Raw genomic sequence first — 18,562 nt, 5'->3', positions numbered from 1 at the left:
TCACCTGAGGCTCCGAAAATTGTGTAGGCTGTCAAAAAAGTAGGTCGATAGCAACCCAGTTAAACGTTGTTTGCATGTTTCGCCCCGTGTTCTTTGTTGTTTGGCGAGCACTGTGGGTTTTTTCCTCTCAGCCTCCAGTCAAGAGACCGTTTACGCACAGGTGGGAGATACCCGCTCTGTAGGACAACCCCCTCTTTCAGTTCCTCAGCGGATGATGTGAGCAAGTGACATTTTGCTGTTGCGGTTCGGGACAGCAGGCAAAGCGTCTCTGCAAACAGGTGTGCGGCTGCCGAATCAGTTCCTTACGCCTTTTTCCTGCTGACAGTAGAGGGAGAAAGCCATCCCAACGTCGCGAAACAAACCTCCTCGACGCGGGACGGGGGAGAGGAGGGGGACATTTGCATCTCTTAGTAGCTATTTTTATTATTTAAAAAAGCCAAACGGTGAAAAGGGCGAGCGCTATGGCAACAAAAAAATCCTGCATGGATGTGACGAAAAGGAGCCGAAGTCCCGTCGTGTTGGAGGCGGAGATGTTTAGCGAATTTCAGGACTGGTGTCTCCGGACTTACGGAGACTCGGGTAAAACAAAGACCGTCACCCGAAGAAAATATAACAAAATCATGCAGACACTGTTGCAAAACGACGAGTCGGACGGCATGTACGTCGACAATAGCCACATCAATGCCAAATTCAAATTTTGGGTGAAGTCGAAAGGGTTTCAGGTCGGGAGCAACATTTTGGGGGAGCACAAGAAAGGAGCATCAGGGAAGCCCGTGCTATATGTCCCGGTCAAGTCAACGGTAAAGTCTGTTTGTGTGTGTGAGTGTGTGTGTGTGTGTGTGTGTGTGTGTGTGTGTGTGTGTGTGTGTGTTTAAAGAGAGTGAGACGTCCCATCAGATAAACCCATTATTCGATTTCACCACACACACACACCTGTATGCAATTTCAACTTTTTCAGCGTTTGGTTGTGTCCCTCATCTGCATCAAAGGTCTAGTTTGTACGACTCGCCTCCACTGGACAGAGCAGTCCCACTCCCATCGCTTGCTGCCATAGCAACGCCGGTGCCAAGAGGCAAAATCACCAGAGTAGTAAAGGTATCACGCTACAGCCTAGTCGTCTGGCGAATGACTAGGTTGACGTCCTGTCAACGGAGCTACCGTATACTACCGTGCGCGAGGCTAATTGTCCATTGACAACTATGTCAAAACAGGCATGCTGACATGTAGGACAATCAAGTGTGTGTGTGTGCGTGTGCGTGCGTGCGTGCGTGTTTGTGTGTGCGCGCGCGCGTGTATTGAGTGCCAGCGGCATGCCAAAATGTGGGGGATGCCGGGGTGCTTGATGTGGTCCTTGGAGGATGGGGAGGGGGGGGGGGGGGGGGTTGAAAGATATTAAAATACTTCGTCATGTTCACCTTTCGTAGCCTACGTGTAATACGTCCCCAAAACCCGATTTCGGAGGGCTTGCCCAGCGCAACATCCAGCCTCGGGCACGACAAATTCGCTCATGCATTATTTTTTGTTGTCTAATGTCTTTAACAATTTTGAATTCAACAAAACAAAATCAACAAAATGATTTGTTTATAAAATGTCATATGAAGCCTGTGTTGCAATCCGGGCAGATCAAATGTGGATCTTTTTGCATTGTCCTGTGCAGGATAAATGCGGATCGGTTCACAGGCACTCGTTGCTTTGGTAACCCTACCTGTGTGTAATCCATACTGCATACCTTTTTATTAGCCTACTTCCCCGCATTTTAACCGCTTTTGACGCATGGCAAACAATAGGCAATTTATTTTAGCCTATTTGAACATTTATAACAATGTTTGACATGACATGAGGATCGTCCCCGAGCGTATTGGTCCTTACATGAGAGTCTCCAGCGGGAACAAAAGAGTAGAGTACACTCAGCATCATATAGGGTACAGCGGCACACTCCCTCTATCAAAGTTAAAACTCTACGCAGCTTGGGATTTCACCATGCAATGCACATTATTTTTGTTTGCCATTTAAACTATTTTATGTCATAAGCTATAACCTATGTGATAATGTTATTATACATGTGTGAATTATATATGTGGTTGATAGGCTACACTGAGATGTAGATGGATGGATGGATGTCTGATACAGTAATTGTTTGCAGTGACTGTCCGGAGGTGAGCTTGCACCCCTGGTAGGCTCAGGATACCATTGTGTACACAGGCAGTGCCAGTCAAGAGACAGCCACCATTTTAGATAAAGCCTTCAGGGAATCACACCAACCCCCCCACAAATGGTGCTGGGACTGGGACAGACTCTCCAGGTCCACCTAGATTAGTGAACAATAGGCTTGAATTACAATAACACACTCCAATATCAGATGATATGTGGATTATTTGATTGAACTATTGATCCTTCCTCAGAAATGTTTTACCTGTTAATGCACAGCCTATGAATTTAAGGCTAAATGCTGTTCACCAAACTCTGCCAAACCTATTGGCAATATCCCAGGGTACTTGGCAGGTGCAGCTTGTCTTGAGAGATTTTGTTTATTTTGCTCCACTTTGAATGCCTTTTGGACGTTGAAGTGTAATGATCCTGAGAACCTTACATTTTGTGCTGGTTATAAATGATGTTATAGATTTCCGACCATCAACATTTATTGCCCACAGGTATTAATAATCCACACTTTCATTTTTATTTTGTTATATCATTATGAGCTCTGAAAATGCCCCAGTTTTTTTGACACTATATCAATCTTACATCCCTTGCGGGCCACAGCCTTCTTGACACAGATTTATGTACTAGGCACACCTCAGAAATGGCTGAGCTGAAGTCTCTTTGTGAGGGCCAAGTCTGTCAAATGAACGTGATCTATTGAATACAAGATTGGAGCCAGGGCAGGTTTCATACTGCATGCATGACTGAGAACTGAATGAGGGGAGGCTGGTGGAGGTACAAATTCAGTCCTCCGATTTGTACTTCCACCAGCCTCCCAGTATGTGAGAGGAGTACAGGGGATTTACAGCTCTAGCAGATAGAGAATAAGAGCTCTCTCTGCTCAGTCTTGATAATAAGGAGAGACAGATGGAGACCCTCCCTCGGACCAGCCCACACCTGGGCAAAACTCGACAACAATTAAAAGAACAAAAGCAAACACAATGCAGTTAGTAATTACAGAACCAAGTGGGAAGTGGAATGCCAATGAATGAAATCAAAGTGTAATTAGATACAATAAAGGTGTGTGTGTGTGTGTGTGTGTGTGTGTGAGATTTTGTGTGTTTGTGTGTGTGTGTGTGTGTGTGTGTGAGATTTCGTGTGTGTGTGTGTGTGTGTGTGTGTGTGTGTGTGTGTGTGTGCGTGTGTGTGTGTGTGATCCAGTGGTATGTATCAGTCATTTTAACAGCCATGTGTTATCAGTCAACAGATCAGCTCACTATCACTGTCACAGTCTCTCTCTCTCTCTCTCTCTCTCTCTCTCTCTCTCTCTCTCTCTCCCCTTTAATCTCTCTCTTGCTTGCGCTCTCCACTGCAGGCCAATTTGCCACCAAAATGAATTCACACAAGACACAGAGATTGATTTCAGCAAAACATACCCCCTGAACCTGCTCTCCAACCTGCCTCAATAAACACACCCAAACACACACACACAATACCCTCAATAAACACACCCAAACACACACACACACACACACACACAATACCCATTACCCCCCTGCTGCAGGGCGGGAGCCGTGTCTTGGGATCGTGTGCATCGGAGGCCCCTCTGCAGCTGCTCATTGGGTGTGCCAAGTTTCCGTGTGGGGCCAGCAGCAGGGTAAAAGATGGGGGGGGGTCGGTTGGGGATGGGTGGGTGGGATGGTAGGTGATAGGCAGACAGAAGAGGTTTCCTCCTTTGGGGTAAGCACAGAGAAGCATACAGGGCATTCCTAGTTTGTCCTAAGGAAGTAGAGAGACATCGCCTAAATAGCAGTTTTGTATAGGCCTAGTGTGGACTTCATTTCAAACCGTTACGAGATGAGGTAGATGTTCCCTCTCTGTCTATGTGTAATATCCCTGTCTGTTTTGTCTCAACCTCCTTCTGAACGTCTTGGAGCCTGTTGTGTGCTTAGAGAATCCAGCAGCCCTCAGTGTGGGGATGCAACCTCGTTTAGCTCTCATTATGTCCTGATTAGAGCAGAGACAGGCGGAGGAAGATAGAAGCCCAGAAAGGGAAGACACCGAGGTGCACTGCAGACACTGCACAGTTCCACCATGGTCATGTTCAACATTGTCATACATCCTCACCTTACTGTCCATCCAGTCATATTGACCCATTCTCATTAGCTCGTCATTATGAGAAGAGTCAGATTATAAAGGGATCATCAGATAGAAACTCTACAATCACATACCTCCATTTCAAAGGCAGATGTTATGTGGATTTTTCCTCTGGTCGCTCCGAACACGGCACTGAAACATTTTAACGGATGAGAGCGGTTGCTTTGTGTTGCCATGCCAACAGAAACCTGTAAATATCTCTTCAAGCCGTCTCTCACAATCAGGTTTTGGTGGGCCTTTCACAGTGTGCACGTGCACGTGCGTACACACACACACACACACACACACACACACACACACACACACACACACACACATACACACACAGTGCAGCACAGTATAGGACGTGTGTACCATAGTTGCAGGATGTGCAGTCATTGCAGGGGTTAATTGTTTTTCTCCGAATATAACAGTCATGATGCAAATTATTTTGTTTTGTGTCAATTATTAATTTGCAGGAGTTAATTTGCATTCTATGAAATGGTTGGGGATCAGGCACTTTAACATTGTTCTTGTACCTTTGTAGGAAGTTGCTTTAATTGTTTCTGTAGATAATAGCATATACCTGTATGTGTCTATAATAAGCAAATCTACAATACTATGACCATTTCAACTGGGGAAACTGTAATCCAGTCATGTCATTGAGCCACTCACGACAACCAAAAAGGGTGAGGCGCTTGCCCGCGTTACTGGTTTTGTTCAAACGCAGAGGGAATGAAGATTAAGCACCAAATGTTTGTGTTCCGCCATCAAAATGGAGGAGGAACATCGTCATTATTATCTGATTAATTAGTTCACCTGTCCCCTGGGAGCACCCCTCCTCTGGAAGGGCACAGAGTCAAAAGAAGAGTGCTCCTTTCATTCAACAACATTTGCATTAATGCTAACAGTTTTGCATGGCGCATTTCCAGCATAATCCTGCTGTTTTGTCCCCCCTTCCTCCCTCCCTTTCCTCTCTCATTCTTTCTGCTTCTCCTCGTTGTTGCTGCACATGGGTAAGAAACCAAATGCTAAATACCCAAACCAAACCCACCTTTCCCAACTACTCATTCATGCAAAACCTTTCTTTGTATTTGGGAAAAACTACCTCCATCCTTTTTTGTTTGTTTAAGATGGATTTTTTTGCACTGGACGTCTTAGTGCTTTGGATGTAGGTGTCTCATACTGGCACATGCCCACATATACACTCACACATACGCACTGACAATGGAACCCACCTCACTTTATTTTTGTGAATGAAGGCCATATGTCGTAAATAGTTTAACTCAATGTGTTTCTAGCCTTTGATATGTTTATGACTCATCTCAAAGCTGTGTGTGTGTGTGTGTGTGTGTGTGTGTGTGTGTGTGTGTGTGTGTGTGTGAGTGTGAGTGTGAGTGTGAGTGTGTGTGTGTGTGTGTGTGTGTGTGTGTGTGTGTGTGTGTGTGTGTGTGTATCCGTGCAAAGAGGGGGTCGTTGATGGAGCTGCTCTGTTTTTACTCCCCTCCCCTCTGTTGCCATGGAGAGACAGTTCTTTGCTCCCATAGGAGGAAAAATTAACACCATTTTTAACTGGCCTGGGGGCCCCCCCCCCCGTGTGGTAGTGAGTCTGAGCTCTGCTCTAGATACATACACACACACACACACACACACACACACACACTAATACACTGATACTGTCATTTTTGATGCGGTTGCAAGACCGACATTGAACTAACTAGGGCAGTATGACAGAAATGGAGAATATGTACTGTAGTAATAACATAAAGATGGTAAAAGGACTGTATCAGTACATTATACATTATAATAGTACATTAAGTGTGTGTACTAGATAAAGATGTTATGAGGTTAGGAACTGGTCCAGGATCATGAACGAGCATTGGTCTGGAAAGCTGGAGGGACTGGCTCTCTGTCGGGCCTGAGTAGGGTGTTGGGAATGTCACATGCTCTATCATTTAATGATCATAATGGGAGAGAGAGAGAGGGAGGAGGGGGGCATAGAGGGGGGGGGGGGGCGCAGCAGACCTAATGTGGATTTAATGAAGGGGTTTATGAACTGAGGGAGAGAGGAGAGGAAGAAAGGAGGGAGGAGACAGGGACAACAGAGGGTGGGAATGAAAGAAAGAAGGGCAAGGAAATTATGTTCTGTCACCCTAGTAGACCATCCCAGTCCCACACACACATTTGAATACTTTATTTGGGTTCACAGTGAAGCATTACATCAAAGAACCCAACATATAACAAAGGTCATACAGATAGTCATGGATACAGGTAACACCGTCTTCACCACACAGCTAAGCTTCCCGCAACAACTGACAATATCTTGCCAGCTGCTTGGCTTTTTTCTTTGGAAGGCCTGCAATTTGCAGGCTACGTACTGTTAGGTAATGCACCAAGGCTGCCAAATATCAGCAACCACAATGTCAGGTGTATTTGGCACATTAGAAAATACCTCGCCAACTTACCATAACACCAACTTACCATAACACCATACTTGAACCAACTTACCATAACACCATAACAGGAATGCTTTTGAATTTAACTGTTGCTGGTGACGGCTGTCTATCTTCACTAGCGATTCGGTTGACAATGCAGTCATGCCTGAAATGTAAAGGCCTTTGTATGCATGGCAGCCATTAGTGATATGTGACTCCATTTGATGTACATTGGGGTGCATAACACAAACAGGCTCATGACCGGCAGGACACCAGAGTGTGAGGCTGTACTTAGTTGGCAGAACCTCTAGCCTCGCGTTAACAGTAAAGACCAGTATGTCCTCGCCCATGGCAGCGTTTTGGTACATAGAATGTGAAGCAGAATTGTCAACAAAGTCAAGAGCAGCAAGTTTGCCCTGCAACCTCAGGCCAGTCCAATGTTGCACTAGCAGCTTCTGTCTTATACTGAGAAGAGTTGTCCTTGATGATGTATGCTGTAGCTCCTGGGATGTTCCATCGTGGGTGACCGTAGCCTCCACAACAACACAGGGGTCTGTGACCACTGCATCAGATGAAGACACAGATGGTTCCATTTGTGGGTTAATGTGTGTCCATTTTAGCTCCACTCCAATCCGGTTGCATAGGTCATTGAGTTCCGGTCAGTCCGACCAAACTCCAAAGCCCACAGCACGTGTGTCCAGTTTCCTATTGTTCCTCGAAAAATAAGTTGTGCTGGCTGTGCCAAGAAGTTATGCCACACACACACACACACACAGACACAGACACACACACACACACACACTGAGGACATGAGGGCTTTCTCATTCATGCCTCCATTACTCATCTGATGGCTTTACCAGGAGGGGATCTTTAAAAGGTGACCTGTTGTTACATCTGCAATGACATAATCAGTCATGAACGTTGTTGACACAGCGGCAATACACTCCCACCCCCCTCATCCCTGGGAGAATACAGCATCTCTCTGCCACCCAAAACATATGTGCTGCATATGACTACAACAGGGGAGGCTGGTGGATGCAGAAATCGGAGGACGGCCTCCATGCATTACAATGAAGAATGGTACCATCACACACGTTATACCATTCCATTCCATGCATTACAATGAACCCGTCCTCCGGTTTCTACCTCCACCAGCCTCCCTGGACAGCCATGACCTGCTGCATATGACTACATCCATCTTGCAAAAGCTAGCAGGGTTTAAAAAGGATAGTGTTCATGCAACCACAGATGTTCTGACCACAGATGTTCTGTTGAAAAGAAATTAGGTTCTTTATTGCATAGCGTCGATGCTCTAATAATGTTCTTGTGGCTGTTGTATTACAGTGTTCCCCACATCCCTACTCCGTTGAGGGTGATTTGCCCTTTCCATGCGAGATGTTTGTTAGGTCTTCTCTCTCTCTCTCTCTCTCTCTCTCTCTCCGCTGGCCTGGCTGTGTGACCCAGCTGCCCCCCCCCCTGTGCAGGACTGCTCTGCTCTCCCCTTTAGCGACTCTGCTAGTGTGTGTGTGTGTGTGTGTGTGTGCGTGCGTGCGTGCGTGTGTATGTGTGTGTGTGTGCGTGCGTGTGCATGGGTGCGTGCATGTGTGTGCACGCGCGCGTGTGTGTGTGTGTGTGTGTGTGTGTGTGTGTGTGACTGCCAGGGGGGGTGGGGGTGGCCGACTCAACCCCTCCAGTCTCCTAGCAACAGAGCTGTTTGGAGCGGGACAGGGAGAAAAAGAGGAAGGAATGGGGGGTGGTGTGTGCTGTGGCTGGGGAGAGCAAAGTCCTATGGGATTAGAAAGATGGAGAGAAGGAGAAAGGGAATGGAGAGGGAGAGAGAGAGAGAGAGAGAGAGAGAGAGAGAGAGAGAGAGAGAGAGAGAGAGAGAGAGGGAAGGAGTTTTGTGTTGATAGGTTTACGTGGTGATGGTGATTACGGATGCTGACATGTCTCCTTCCCCTCCTGTAAGACGGTGTGATGCTGATGAGACCCGATATCTACACAGCCGTTCAACAGCTGTTCTGCTCTCCTCCGAGATGCATTGGTTTGGTTACACCTTCTGTGCTGTACTGAGTACACATATACAGCTTTGAAATACAAGCGCACACACACACACACACACACACACACACACACACACACACACACGCGCACGCACGCACGCACGCAAACACACACACACACACACACACACACATACACACACACACACACACACACACACACACACACACACACACACAGACATACATGCATGCACGCAAACACACACACACGCACACACACACACGCACACATATATACACTACCCCTTGAGTTGTATGGCAAGTGGAGTGTTTATCTGGCAATCTACAACTGTGCGGAGGGATCCAAATCCTTTGGCCAAATGGTTGGCTGGCTGGACTGACTCAGAGTTGATTCCTGGCAAGGGGAGCTGCAGTCTTGGCTGCCCCGTGATTCACTCATAGACAGACATGCATCCCAGAAAAAAGGGGCAATATAAGAACAACAAGAACAACAATCTTGGTCAGTGTAAGAACAACAATCTTGGTCAGTGAAATTCATCTGCAGCACTGGCACAGGGCAATGGCTAACCCAATGGCTAATGGCTAACAATGGCTAACCCAACAGCAAATAGCTAACAATGGCTAACCCAACGGCTAATGGCTAACAATGGCTAACCCAACCGTGCCAGTTTGTTTGTCAAATCCCTGGTTTGATTCCTGGTTTAGAGTATAATGTATAAGTATGAGTATAACCAGAATGGTCCTTGAGTACATACTTAATGGGCCGGTTTTCCAGGACACAGATTAAGCCTAGTCCTGGACAAAATCACACCTTCAATGGAAAATCTCCTTTGAAGATACTTTTTAGTCTAGAACTAGGCTTAATCTGTGTACTGTAAACCAGCCCATTAAGTGCTACATGTATGTTGAAAATAGTGGAGAAAACATCAACAAAGGTTTCTCCTTGCCCGGAATATTGGCATTTTGTAAATACTGTAAGGTAGGGGAGGTGGAGGTAGAAATCGGAGGACGGGCTTTTTGTAATGCACAGGAATGGAGGAATGGTAAGGAATGGTATCAAACACAAGTTCATTCAGTTCCCCTGATTTCCACCTCCACCAGCCCCCTCTGCTGTAAGGGTGGACAATTCTATTCTACTCTGCTCAGTCTTGCCCCAGATGGAAGCTGTAGAGGAAAATAGGTGCATGTCCTCTAGAGATGACTTAAATCCTGTCTGAATGGAACTCACACTATTGTCCCGAATGATGATGATGATGATGATGATGATGATGATGTTGATGGTGATGTTGATGATGATGATGATGATATTAGTGGATGATACCTTGTGGGAGAAATTATGATCGTGAGGACAATGATGATGAGGAGGAGGAGGAGGAGGATTGTTATTATTATTTCATTGTTATCATTACACGGGGACCATGCTGACAGGGAGAGAGTGGCTAGAGGAGGGGAGAGAGAGAGAGAGAGAGAGGGCCGGATTAAAACAAACCCGCTCTGTGAGCTGGTTTTAGTTGCCATGGCAACGATCATTACCTCGCACTTGGGAGAGCGGGAGCAAGGAAGAGAGGGGGGACGGGGGGGGGGGGGGGGGGGGGACGGGACAGAGAGAGGTAGAGAGAGGCAAGAAGAGAGGCAGGAGATGAGGGAGGGACCACAGTTGGAGGAGGAAGGGAAAAAATAAGAAATGTCAGATTGCAAGGAGCAGGATAGAAATGTCAGAGAGGAGAGGAAAGGAAGAATATTCCACTGGGATGCCACAGGGTAACTATTTCTCTCCTGCTCCCTCCTTCTCTAATAAGGAAGGACACTCCCCCAGCTACAACACACCAGCTGACAAATGTCAACGTTGGTCACAAACCAAAGCTGTAGGAGCAAACAGTCGTATTACTTACAAGGGATTCAGTTCAATGCCAAAAATGGCATTCCTTTGTTCCACTGCCCTCACTTTCAGGGCTGAGCCAGTGCCACCTATGGCAATTAGTTCACATGTCTATGCTCATACCTTAGATTATATCATACAAACCACCCCAGTAAGAGGGCCAAAAACAACATGTAGGATTGAAAATGAATACGAGACTAAATCAGTACTAAGTAATATTATAATAATAATATAATAATAAGAATGAAAAAAATGTTGGGGGATGAAATGGGAGAGAGAGAGAGAGACAGAGAGAGAGAAAGAGAGAAAGAGAAAGAGAGAGAAAGAGAGACCAGTGACGGTGAACAAGTAAAAGAAATGTGGCTATTATGGCCCCATGTGGTTATTATAGAGCGAGGCCGTTGTCGTAGCAATTCGAGTTCCGCTGTGTGTCACATGACCCCTCTGCCACGCACACCTGTCCGAGAGAGAGAGAGAGATCGGTGGCAGTTTCTATGGCGACGGGGTCATGGGTACATGAAGCGGGGTGGCGGTAGGAGGGAGGGACTGTTGGTATTGTACAGTAGGGGTGGTGTTATTTTTAAACCCTACAGAGAAGAGGTGGTGCCTTGCTCATCCAAGCCCCAGCCACCCCCCCCCCCAGGATCAACTCATACTGTGTGTCATATAGACACGATTGAAGGGGGTGCTAATGTAGCGGAGGTGATTTGGAATCACGCTCTCTGGACTTCTAAGCCCAGATATAGCCCTCATAGGAGGAGGGTGTTGTCTTGGACATCCCCTGTTCGAACTCCAGCAGTTACACTAATCTGGATAGTTGTTTTTTGAAACACCAGATGGACCAGGCACTGCACAATCGCCCCCGGGCCCTCCACACTCACCAACCCACATGACCGTACCAGGAAAAACCATGGGGCTCTTTAACTTGGATATGACTTAGGCCCAGAGTTTTCCCTGGTCAAGTCAACATGGTCAGGAAGATATTTGTAACATTTGGAAATGTTTTCAATAGATAATAGATACAAACACATGCCCAATGCTCATCCAGTCTGTAGTCCTCAGACAGGGGACTGAATTTGAGTCTCTCTGTGTTTCTAGTGTTCAGACGGCGGCTCGGCCCAGGACAGCTCGTCCCTGAAGCGCGTTGCAGTAGTGGAGGATTTCTTCGACATCATCTACGCCATGCATGTGGAGATGGGCGCCGATCCCGGTAGAGCGCCTAAACATGCCGGCCAGAAGAAGACCTACAAAGCGGTACGTGAGACCTATTTCCAGCATTCACTCAGTCAATCAATCAATCAATCAATCAACTTCAATCAATATACCATATTAACTATAATATAATAGCATAGACACGTAGCATAGACATATGGTTACTAGCGTGGCTGTTACTTATTCCCAGCATCAACGGTTACCAAGGCAACCATCAACCACCTGTAACTGGGGATAAAAGGTATATAGTGCATGAACCACATCAACAGTAACTTCTAGATGTAGGCTTTACCATAGATCATGGTGTCTGTCTTTTTTCATTATGGATGTGTGCTAAAAGATATCCTGCCAAGACCACCCATCAGTGAGCTTGTGTTAAAAAATGTCCACTGCAGGCCTAAAAATTGTGTTTTCGCGGTCGGACTCTGCAGGTGAGGTACACTGTATTCGCTCACACTGCATTCGGGATAAAGTCTGAGTTGTAAAATGAGAGTGAGGTTTTTTGGGCTTGTGTGTGTGTGTGTATGAGGGGGGGGCATGGCTGTAACACACCCTGGGGACCAGAGAGCCACCAGAAACACAGCCTCTCCTCTCGCCCCATGCCCTGTAGAGAGGTCCTGTCACGTCTCATAGCACATACCCTTTTGAGAAGGCATACCGCCATCAGGCCAGGAGCATAAAACGGAACCTTCTGGGACCATGCAGACTCCTCTGGGTGGCCTTTCCCTCTCCGCTGCCTCGGGGGGACAGGGGAAGGAGGGTGGAGGAGGGGGGAGAAGGGGGGAGAGCCGGACACCCCTGCTGCCTTGCTATGGTCACGTGAAGGTCGTGTTGTTAGCCGAAAAGCGCCAGGGGGGACACAGAGGCCGAGATAAACAGAGAAGAGCTAGAGAGAGAGAGAGGGGGGGGGGGGGGGTAGATTTGAGTCAGCTGCATCTGCGAGAGGAGGAGAAGGAGCATCAGTTCTGAGCAGGAACAGGATGAAAGAGAAGTTGGAAGGGGAAGGTTATAAGGTAACAGACAGAATCAGGGCCACGGCAGACATGACAGTGAACCTTGTATGGTAAATCCTAACCATGCCAACCGCAGATAACACAGCATTACAGTCACATGATCACAAGGTGCTAGCCATTTGTCTTGACCAGGAACAACTCCAGGCCCTAGTTATAACCAATATAGCCTATTACCACGGTCTGGAGTTGTTCCTGGTCAGGTCACAGGTTCAGGAAAAACCCCTGCCCCTAAAAGTAATAACCAACCCTATAGCTTTGATAGCCTGTCGTCCTCTATGACCTGTCTGACCTCTGACCTGTGACCTTTGCCCTCTCCTGTGGCACAGATAGCAGAGACGTACGCCTTCCTGCCCAGAGAGGCGGTGACACGCTTCCTGATGAGCTGTGGAGAGTGTCAGAAGAGAATGCACATCAACCCCAGCACTGCAGAGTTCAAAGGTACTCCAATCAGTCTGGCAACCCTTCATGTGTCTATGTTATGAGTTTATTGATTAAACCTTATTTAGGCATGGGCCCCTTACATGTACAGTGCCTTGCATAGGTAATGGGACAGTGAAGCAATTTTTCTTCTTTTGGCTCTATATTCCAAAAGTTTGCAATTGGAAATTAAACAATATAGCTTTTATTTGATAGTATTTGTGTACATATTGGCTTCATCGTTTCGAAATGACAGCACTTTCTATTCATAGTCCCCCTATTTCTCTGCACCAAAGTAATGGGACAGATGCATATAATGTCCAAATTAAGTATTCCTGTTTAGTATTTGGTCAGCAGTCCTTTGCATGCAATAACTAGCTGAAATCTGCAACCCATTGACCCCACCAGACGCTGGGTATCTTCTCTGGTGATGCTCTGCCAGGCCTGTACTGCAGTCATCTTCATTTATTTGTTTTGCGGTCTTTTTGCCTAAAATCTTGTTCAATTGGATTTAAATCTGAAGATTGAACAGTCAAGAACTTTCTACTTTTTGGCCCTGAAAAACTCCCTATTTGCTATGGCAGAATGCACCATCTAATGAATTTGGAGGTATGTGCTTGTACTCGAGCAGACAAGATGATGAAAATTTCAAACTGTTGATTTTGGCAAGCCTAAGGTTTTGGCTGTGTTCTGATGTATTTTTCAATGATTTTTCAGCGTACTAATGGCTTCCTTGATTTTCATTGACACCTCTTTGGTCCTCATGTTGACAGACACCAATTGCAGACTACAAAGGCAAACACAAAGCCTAGAACAAATACTACACATTTTACTAGACATCTCTTGTATGACTGCACAAATGATGTGACGGAACACACCTGACTAACCAGAAGCCCCTGTGAAGCCAATTGTCCCATTACTTTTGGTGCCCTGAAATAGGGGGACTATTTATAAATGTTGTCATTTCTAAATGGTGAAACCAATATGTTCACAAATACCATCAAATACAAGCTGATAATCTCTACTTTAACCTCATAGTAACGTTTTGAGTACAGAGCCAAAGGAGGAAAAAAAAATGCTTCACTGTCCCATTACTTACACAGGGCACAGTCCCATTACTTACACAGGGCACAGTATATCTGTTTCTAGGAGGGTGCTCTGATATGTGACTATAACATGCGTATAATTATGAATTATGAATGATTTTCACTATGCCATTATTAAGACAATATTATTAACATATACATCAATTATAATACAGTCAAAGTTCCCATAACTGCCAAATAGGACAGGGCAACTTCATCTCTGTATGATAAACCCTTACATATGGCTACTGTTAGTCACACATGGTTCACACTCCACTGAATGTCAAATGTCTGTGTTATCCAAATCTATCTTAGGTCTCCTCATGTGCTTTTCAGGCATTTTAGGATATTTCTGAAGTGGCAGCCTGCCGGGGCCATCATTAAGCAAAAATGATGTAACAAAGACTCAAGAGGTTCCTAGAAGCAAAGATCATCCCACTCTGTGAATGAGTTCCAAACATGATCATAGCGTCCCTCTAGTGGCCACGATGGGGAACGCAGAGGCTTCCCATACACATTGTTTGGTTTCAGAACTAAGGTCTAGATCAGCAGGCTTTGACTCTAGGGATGCTTTGTCTATTGGTTGTCATTATTGCATTATAATCAGTTAATGATTCAGACCCAGATCTGGTGCATGAGATAAGTAGACACTAGTCAGTAATAAATGCCATGAAAGAAAACCAATAGACATTATGGCCCTTGAATATATACGTCCCGTGTTTTATCAAGCACTTGCTTCCCTATGCTCAACGACCTACAAATGAGAAGCTTTCATATGCCATACCTTGATTAATGTGAGTGTTCCCCAGACAATTCTCTCACAGTACTGTATGGCTATTGCTCTCTGCAGAAAATGATCGACCAACCTCACTGGTACCGGACCTCATCGACTACAACATGCCTCTTACTGCCACCTACTTGAAACAGATGAAACTACAGTGCATGACTGCAAATGAAAGGGTAAGTGTGTGTGTGTGTGTGTGTTTGTGTTTGTGTGTGTGTGTGTGTGTGTGTGTGTGTGTGTGTGGGGGGGGGGGGGGGGGGGGGGGGGGGGGGTGCATGGGTGGGTGCGTGCGTGCTTGTGTATAGTGTACAGTCCTTGCATCGTACTCTGGTTTAATTGATGGGCAATAGGCTACAATAGGCTATAGTCAACAATCTATTTGACCAAACAAAGCAGGGGTAATGTAAAGGGAGGAGACAGAATTACTAACTAGAGACCGTATTTGACTGTAGGCATCACAACAGTGTAAAGGTTTATTATAGACCTATACTGTACGTACTAGTGACATAAGCGACAAAGCTCCGCCTCATTTTCGAGTACTGGCAGCAATACACTCGTGCGCTGGTAGAATGTGAGCGAAATTACCGGGCGGACAACAGTGTCGAGGAAGAGAGCGTAAACAATACACGTTCATTATTGACAGGAAGAGCACGACCTTTTAAGGTAGGCCTAAGCCATATTTTCTGCGCTTTAACCACCATCTCTCTCTCTTTCTCTACGGAAAGGTTTTGTTTTGTTTATACATTTAAAGTATTTCAGTAGCCTACTATTGACGCCGAGGTTTTAAAAGGCTTTAATATTTGTGCAGACTTAGCCCAATCATCGTTTGCTGTCCCGTTTCGAATTAAAGGGTTTGCGACATTCTTTTTAAATGACAACACCTCATGTTACAAGATTAAATCTTTGATTGGACACGTTGTTTACTTTATTGGTTTCGCAGGTTTTCAGGGTTAACATAAATTATGTTAGTCTATTGCGCTTGCAAATAACTTAATCAGTTACGCCCCATTATTATTATTATTATTTATTTTTTTACATTTTTTATATCAGGTGACTTGATTTGATAACTTTATTACGTTTTTTCTTTCTTCTTCTTTTATTCGTTTCCTTTCTTGTTTTCAGTTTATATTCTATTGGCCGATTTTTATTACAGCATCTTGTTACAGAAACATCCATTTGGCATCTACAGTATACAATCAATATATGAGTACAGTGTTCCTATGCTGCTTATTGCCAGCCATTGCTGGCCACTATCAGTTCCTCTACATCCCCCATCTCTGTTCCCACATCTCTGTTCCTCTACCCTATCCTTCTTGCTCTCTCTCTCTCTCCCTCCCTCCCTCTTTCGCTCTATTACGACATGCATCACTTGGTACCTAATAGAGCCATGTACCAAGTGCTTCAGTCCTCCACAAAGGGGTGCATATCCTCAGGAGGACAGGCCAGTTTGTGTGCTTATGTGTATGGAATGTGCACGGCTCTGTTGTATGACTATGTACAGTGCCTTCCAGAAGTATTGGAAACAGGAAGCATTTTGTCTTCTTTTAGCTCTATACTCCAACAGTTACTGCTAATTACACAGTAATTACTATGGGGTCAAAGTAGAGATTCTCAGCTTTAATTAATTGCAGAGGTTTTTTCAGATTGGGTTCACCACTCAGAAAGAAACGTTTTTTAAACAATTCCCCTATTTCAGGGCTATAAAAATATTGGAAAAAAACATATATAATAAAATAAAGTGCTCATGTTTAATATTTTGAAGACAATCCTTTACATGCAATAACAGCCTGAAGTCTGTGACCTATTGACCCCACCAGATGCTGGGTATATTCTAGTGATGCTCTATTTCAGGAAATAAATGCATGTTCAGTTGGATTTGAATCTGAAGATTGACTTGGCCGGTCAGTCTTTTTTGGCATTGAAAAACACCTAGTTTCTATGGCAGTATGTTTTGGGGTATGATGAAGCGCCAATTTGGACTTGAGCAGACAAGATGTTTCTGTACACTTCAGAATACACTGCTGTTAGCAGTAACATCATCAATTAAGTTAGCCAGTTCTTGTGGCAGCTATACATGCCCAAACCATAACACCGATGCTGTAAATCTTGGGCAGATCCTTTTTTTCTCCAAACTGTCCTCTTGCAATCACTCTGGTACATGATAATATTCGTCTTATCTGTCCACAAGACAGTTTTCCAGACCTCTGCATCCTTTTTAGGTGCTTTTTAGCACACTGTAACCTGACCATCCTTTTTGAGGATGACTAGTGGTTTGCACCGTGCAGTGAAGCCTCTGTAGTTCGGCTGGTGACGTATTCTGCGGATGATAGTCTCTGACACATTCACGGCTGCCTCCTGCAGAGTGTTCCTGATCTGTGGGACAGTTGTTTTGGGTTTTTCTTAATTATGGTGAGCGTTCTTCGGTCATCCACAGTAGAAGTCTTCCTTGGCATACCAGCCCATTTGTGATTGCTGAGCTCAGAAGAGCTTTTTTTATTATTATTTTTAACAATGTTCCAAACTGTTGATTTTGGCAAGCCTACGGTTTTGGCTATGTTTCTGGTATTTCAGCCTACTAATGGTTTCCTTGACTTTCATTGACATCTCTTTGGTCCTCATGTTGATAGACACCAGTAGCAGACTCAAGGCAAATGCAAAGCCTAGAATCAATACTAGACATTGACAGCTCTCTTATGCCTGCACAGATGATGTGACGGAACACCCCTGACTAACTAGAAACACCTGTTAAGCCAATTTTCCAATACTTTTGGTGCCCTGAAGTAGTAAGACTATGTATAAAAAGGGTTGTAATTTCTAAATGGTGAAACCAATCTGACTAAAATCCAAACTGTTGGAGTATAGAGCTAAAAGAAGACACAATTCTTCCTCTTTCCAATACTTATGGAGGGCACTGTATGTTGTCATACATTCATGATATGCAGAGGTTTTATTCAGAGGCTTTCGGCCCTTGTCTTTGCAAGTACTGTATATTCATAAACAATAGCACACACACAGCACACAGCACACACCATGTGAGGTGTTCAGGAAACAGTCTGGGCCCCATGCAGTGATATTCAAATGCTTCACTGAAGTGATTCTTAAGTTGTATACCTGTTGGGAGAGCTGATACAGTAGCTAGTGCCAGCTAGGGGATATCTCATTCACTACTATCCCACTACTATCCCAAAGTTCAGCACCACCGTTGAATAGCTGTAGTGTGCATGCGTGCGTGTGTGCGTGTGTGAGTGTGTGTTGTGTTTCCTCTGCCCTCTGCTCAAACTCTGGTAAACTACCCCCCCTGGTCCACTCATGTGTTTGTGTTACGCTAGAGTGAGCATGTTTGTGGTCTCTACTTTAAAAGTTAAAAATAGCAGTGGCTTCAAGACACACATTATTTAACAGGGAGATTTTTTTTTTCTTCCCCTTCTGCTCCCA

The 18,562-nt window shown here is 45.1% G+C and overlaps 1 protein-coding gene across 1 annotated transcript in view; it reads left to right on the top strand.

Moving 5' to 3' along the window:
* Positions 1 to 335: 335 nt before the first annotated feature.
* nol4la (nucleolar protein 4-like a) overlaps positions 336 to 18,562 on the top strand; it is a 23,918-nt gene continuing 5,691 nt past the window's right edge. Inside the window, exons 1-4 of the mRNA XM_083675387.1 lie at positions 336 to 800; positions 11,715 to 11,870; positions 13,168 to 13,279; positions 15,194 to 15,303. Coding sequence (XP_083531513.1) covers positions 462 to 800; positions 11,715 to 11,870; positions 13,168 to 13,279; positions 15,194 to 15,303 — 717 coding nt within the window. The 5' untranslated portion in view covers positions 336 to 461. The remainder of the gene's footprint in view (positions 801 to 11,714; positions 11,871 to 13,167; positions 13,280 to 15,193; positions 15,304 to 18,562) is intronic.

Source organism: Argentina silus, assembly GCF_951799395.1.
Source record: "Argentina silus genome assembly, chromosome: 8".
NCBI lineage: Eukaryota > Metazoa > Chordata > Actinopteri > Argentiniformes > Argentinidae > Argentina > Argentina silus.
The sequence above is the reverse complement of the archived record's forward strand: the minus strand, read 5'-3'. Positions and strand labels throughout refer to the sequence as shown.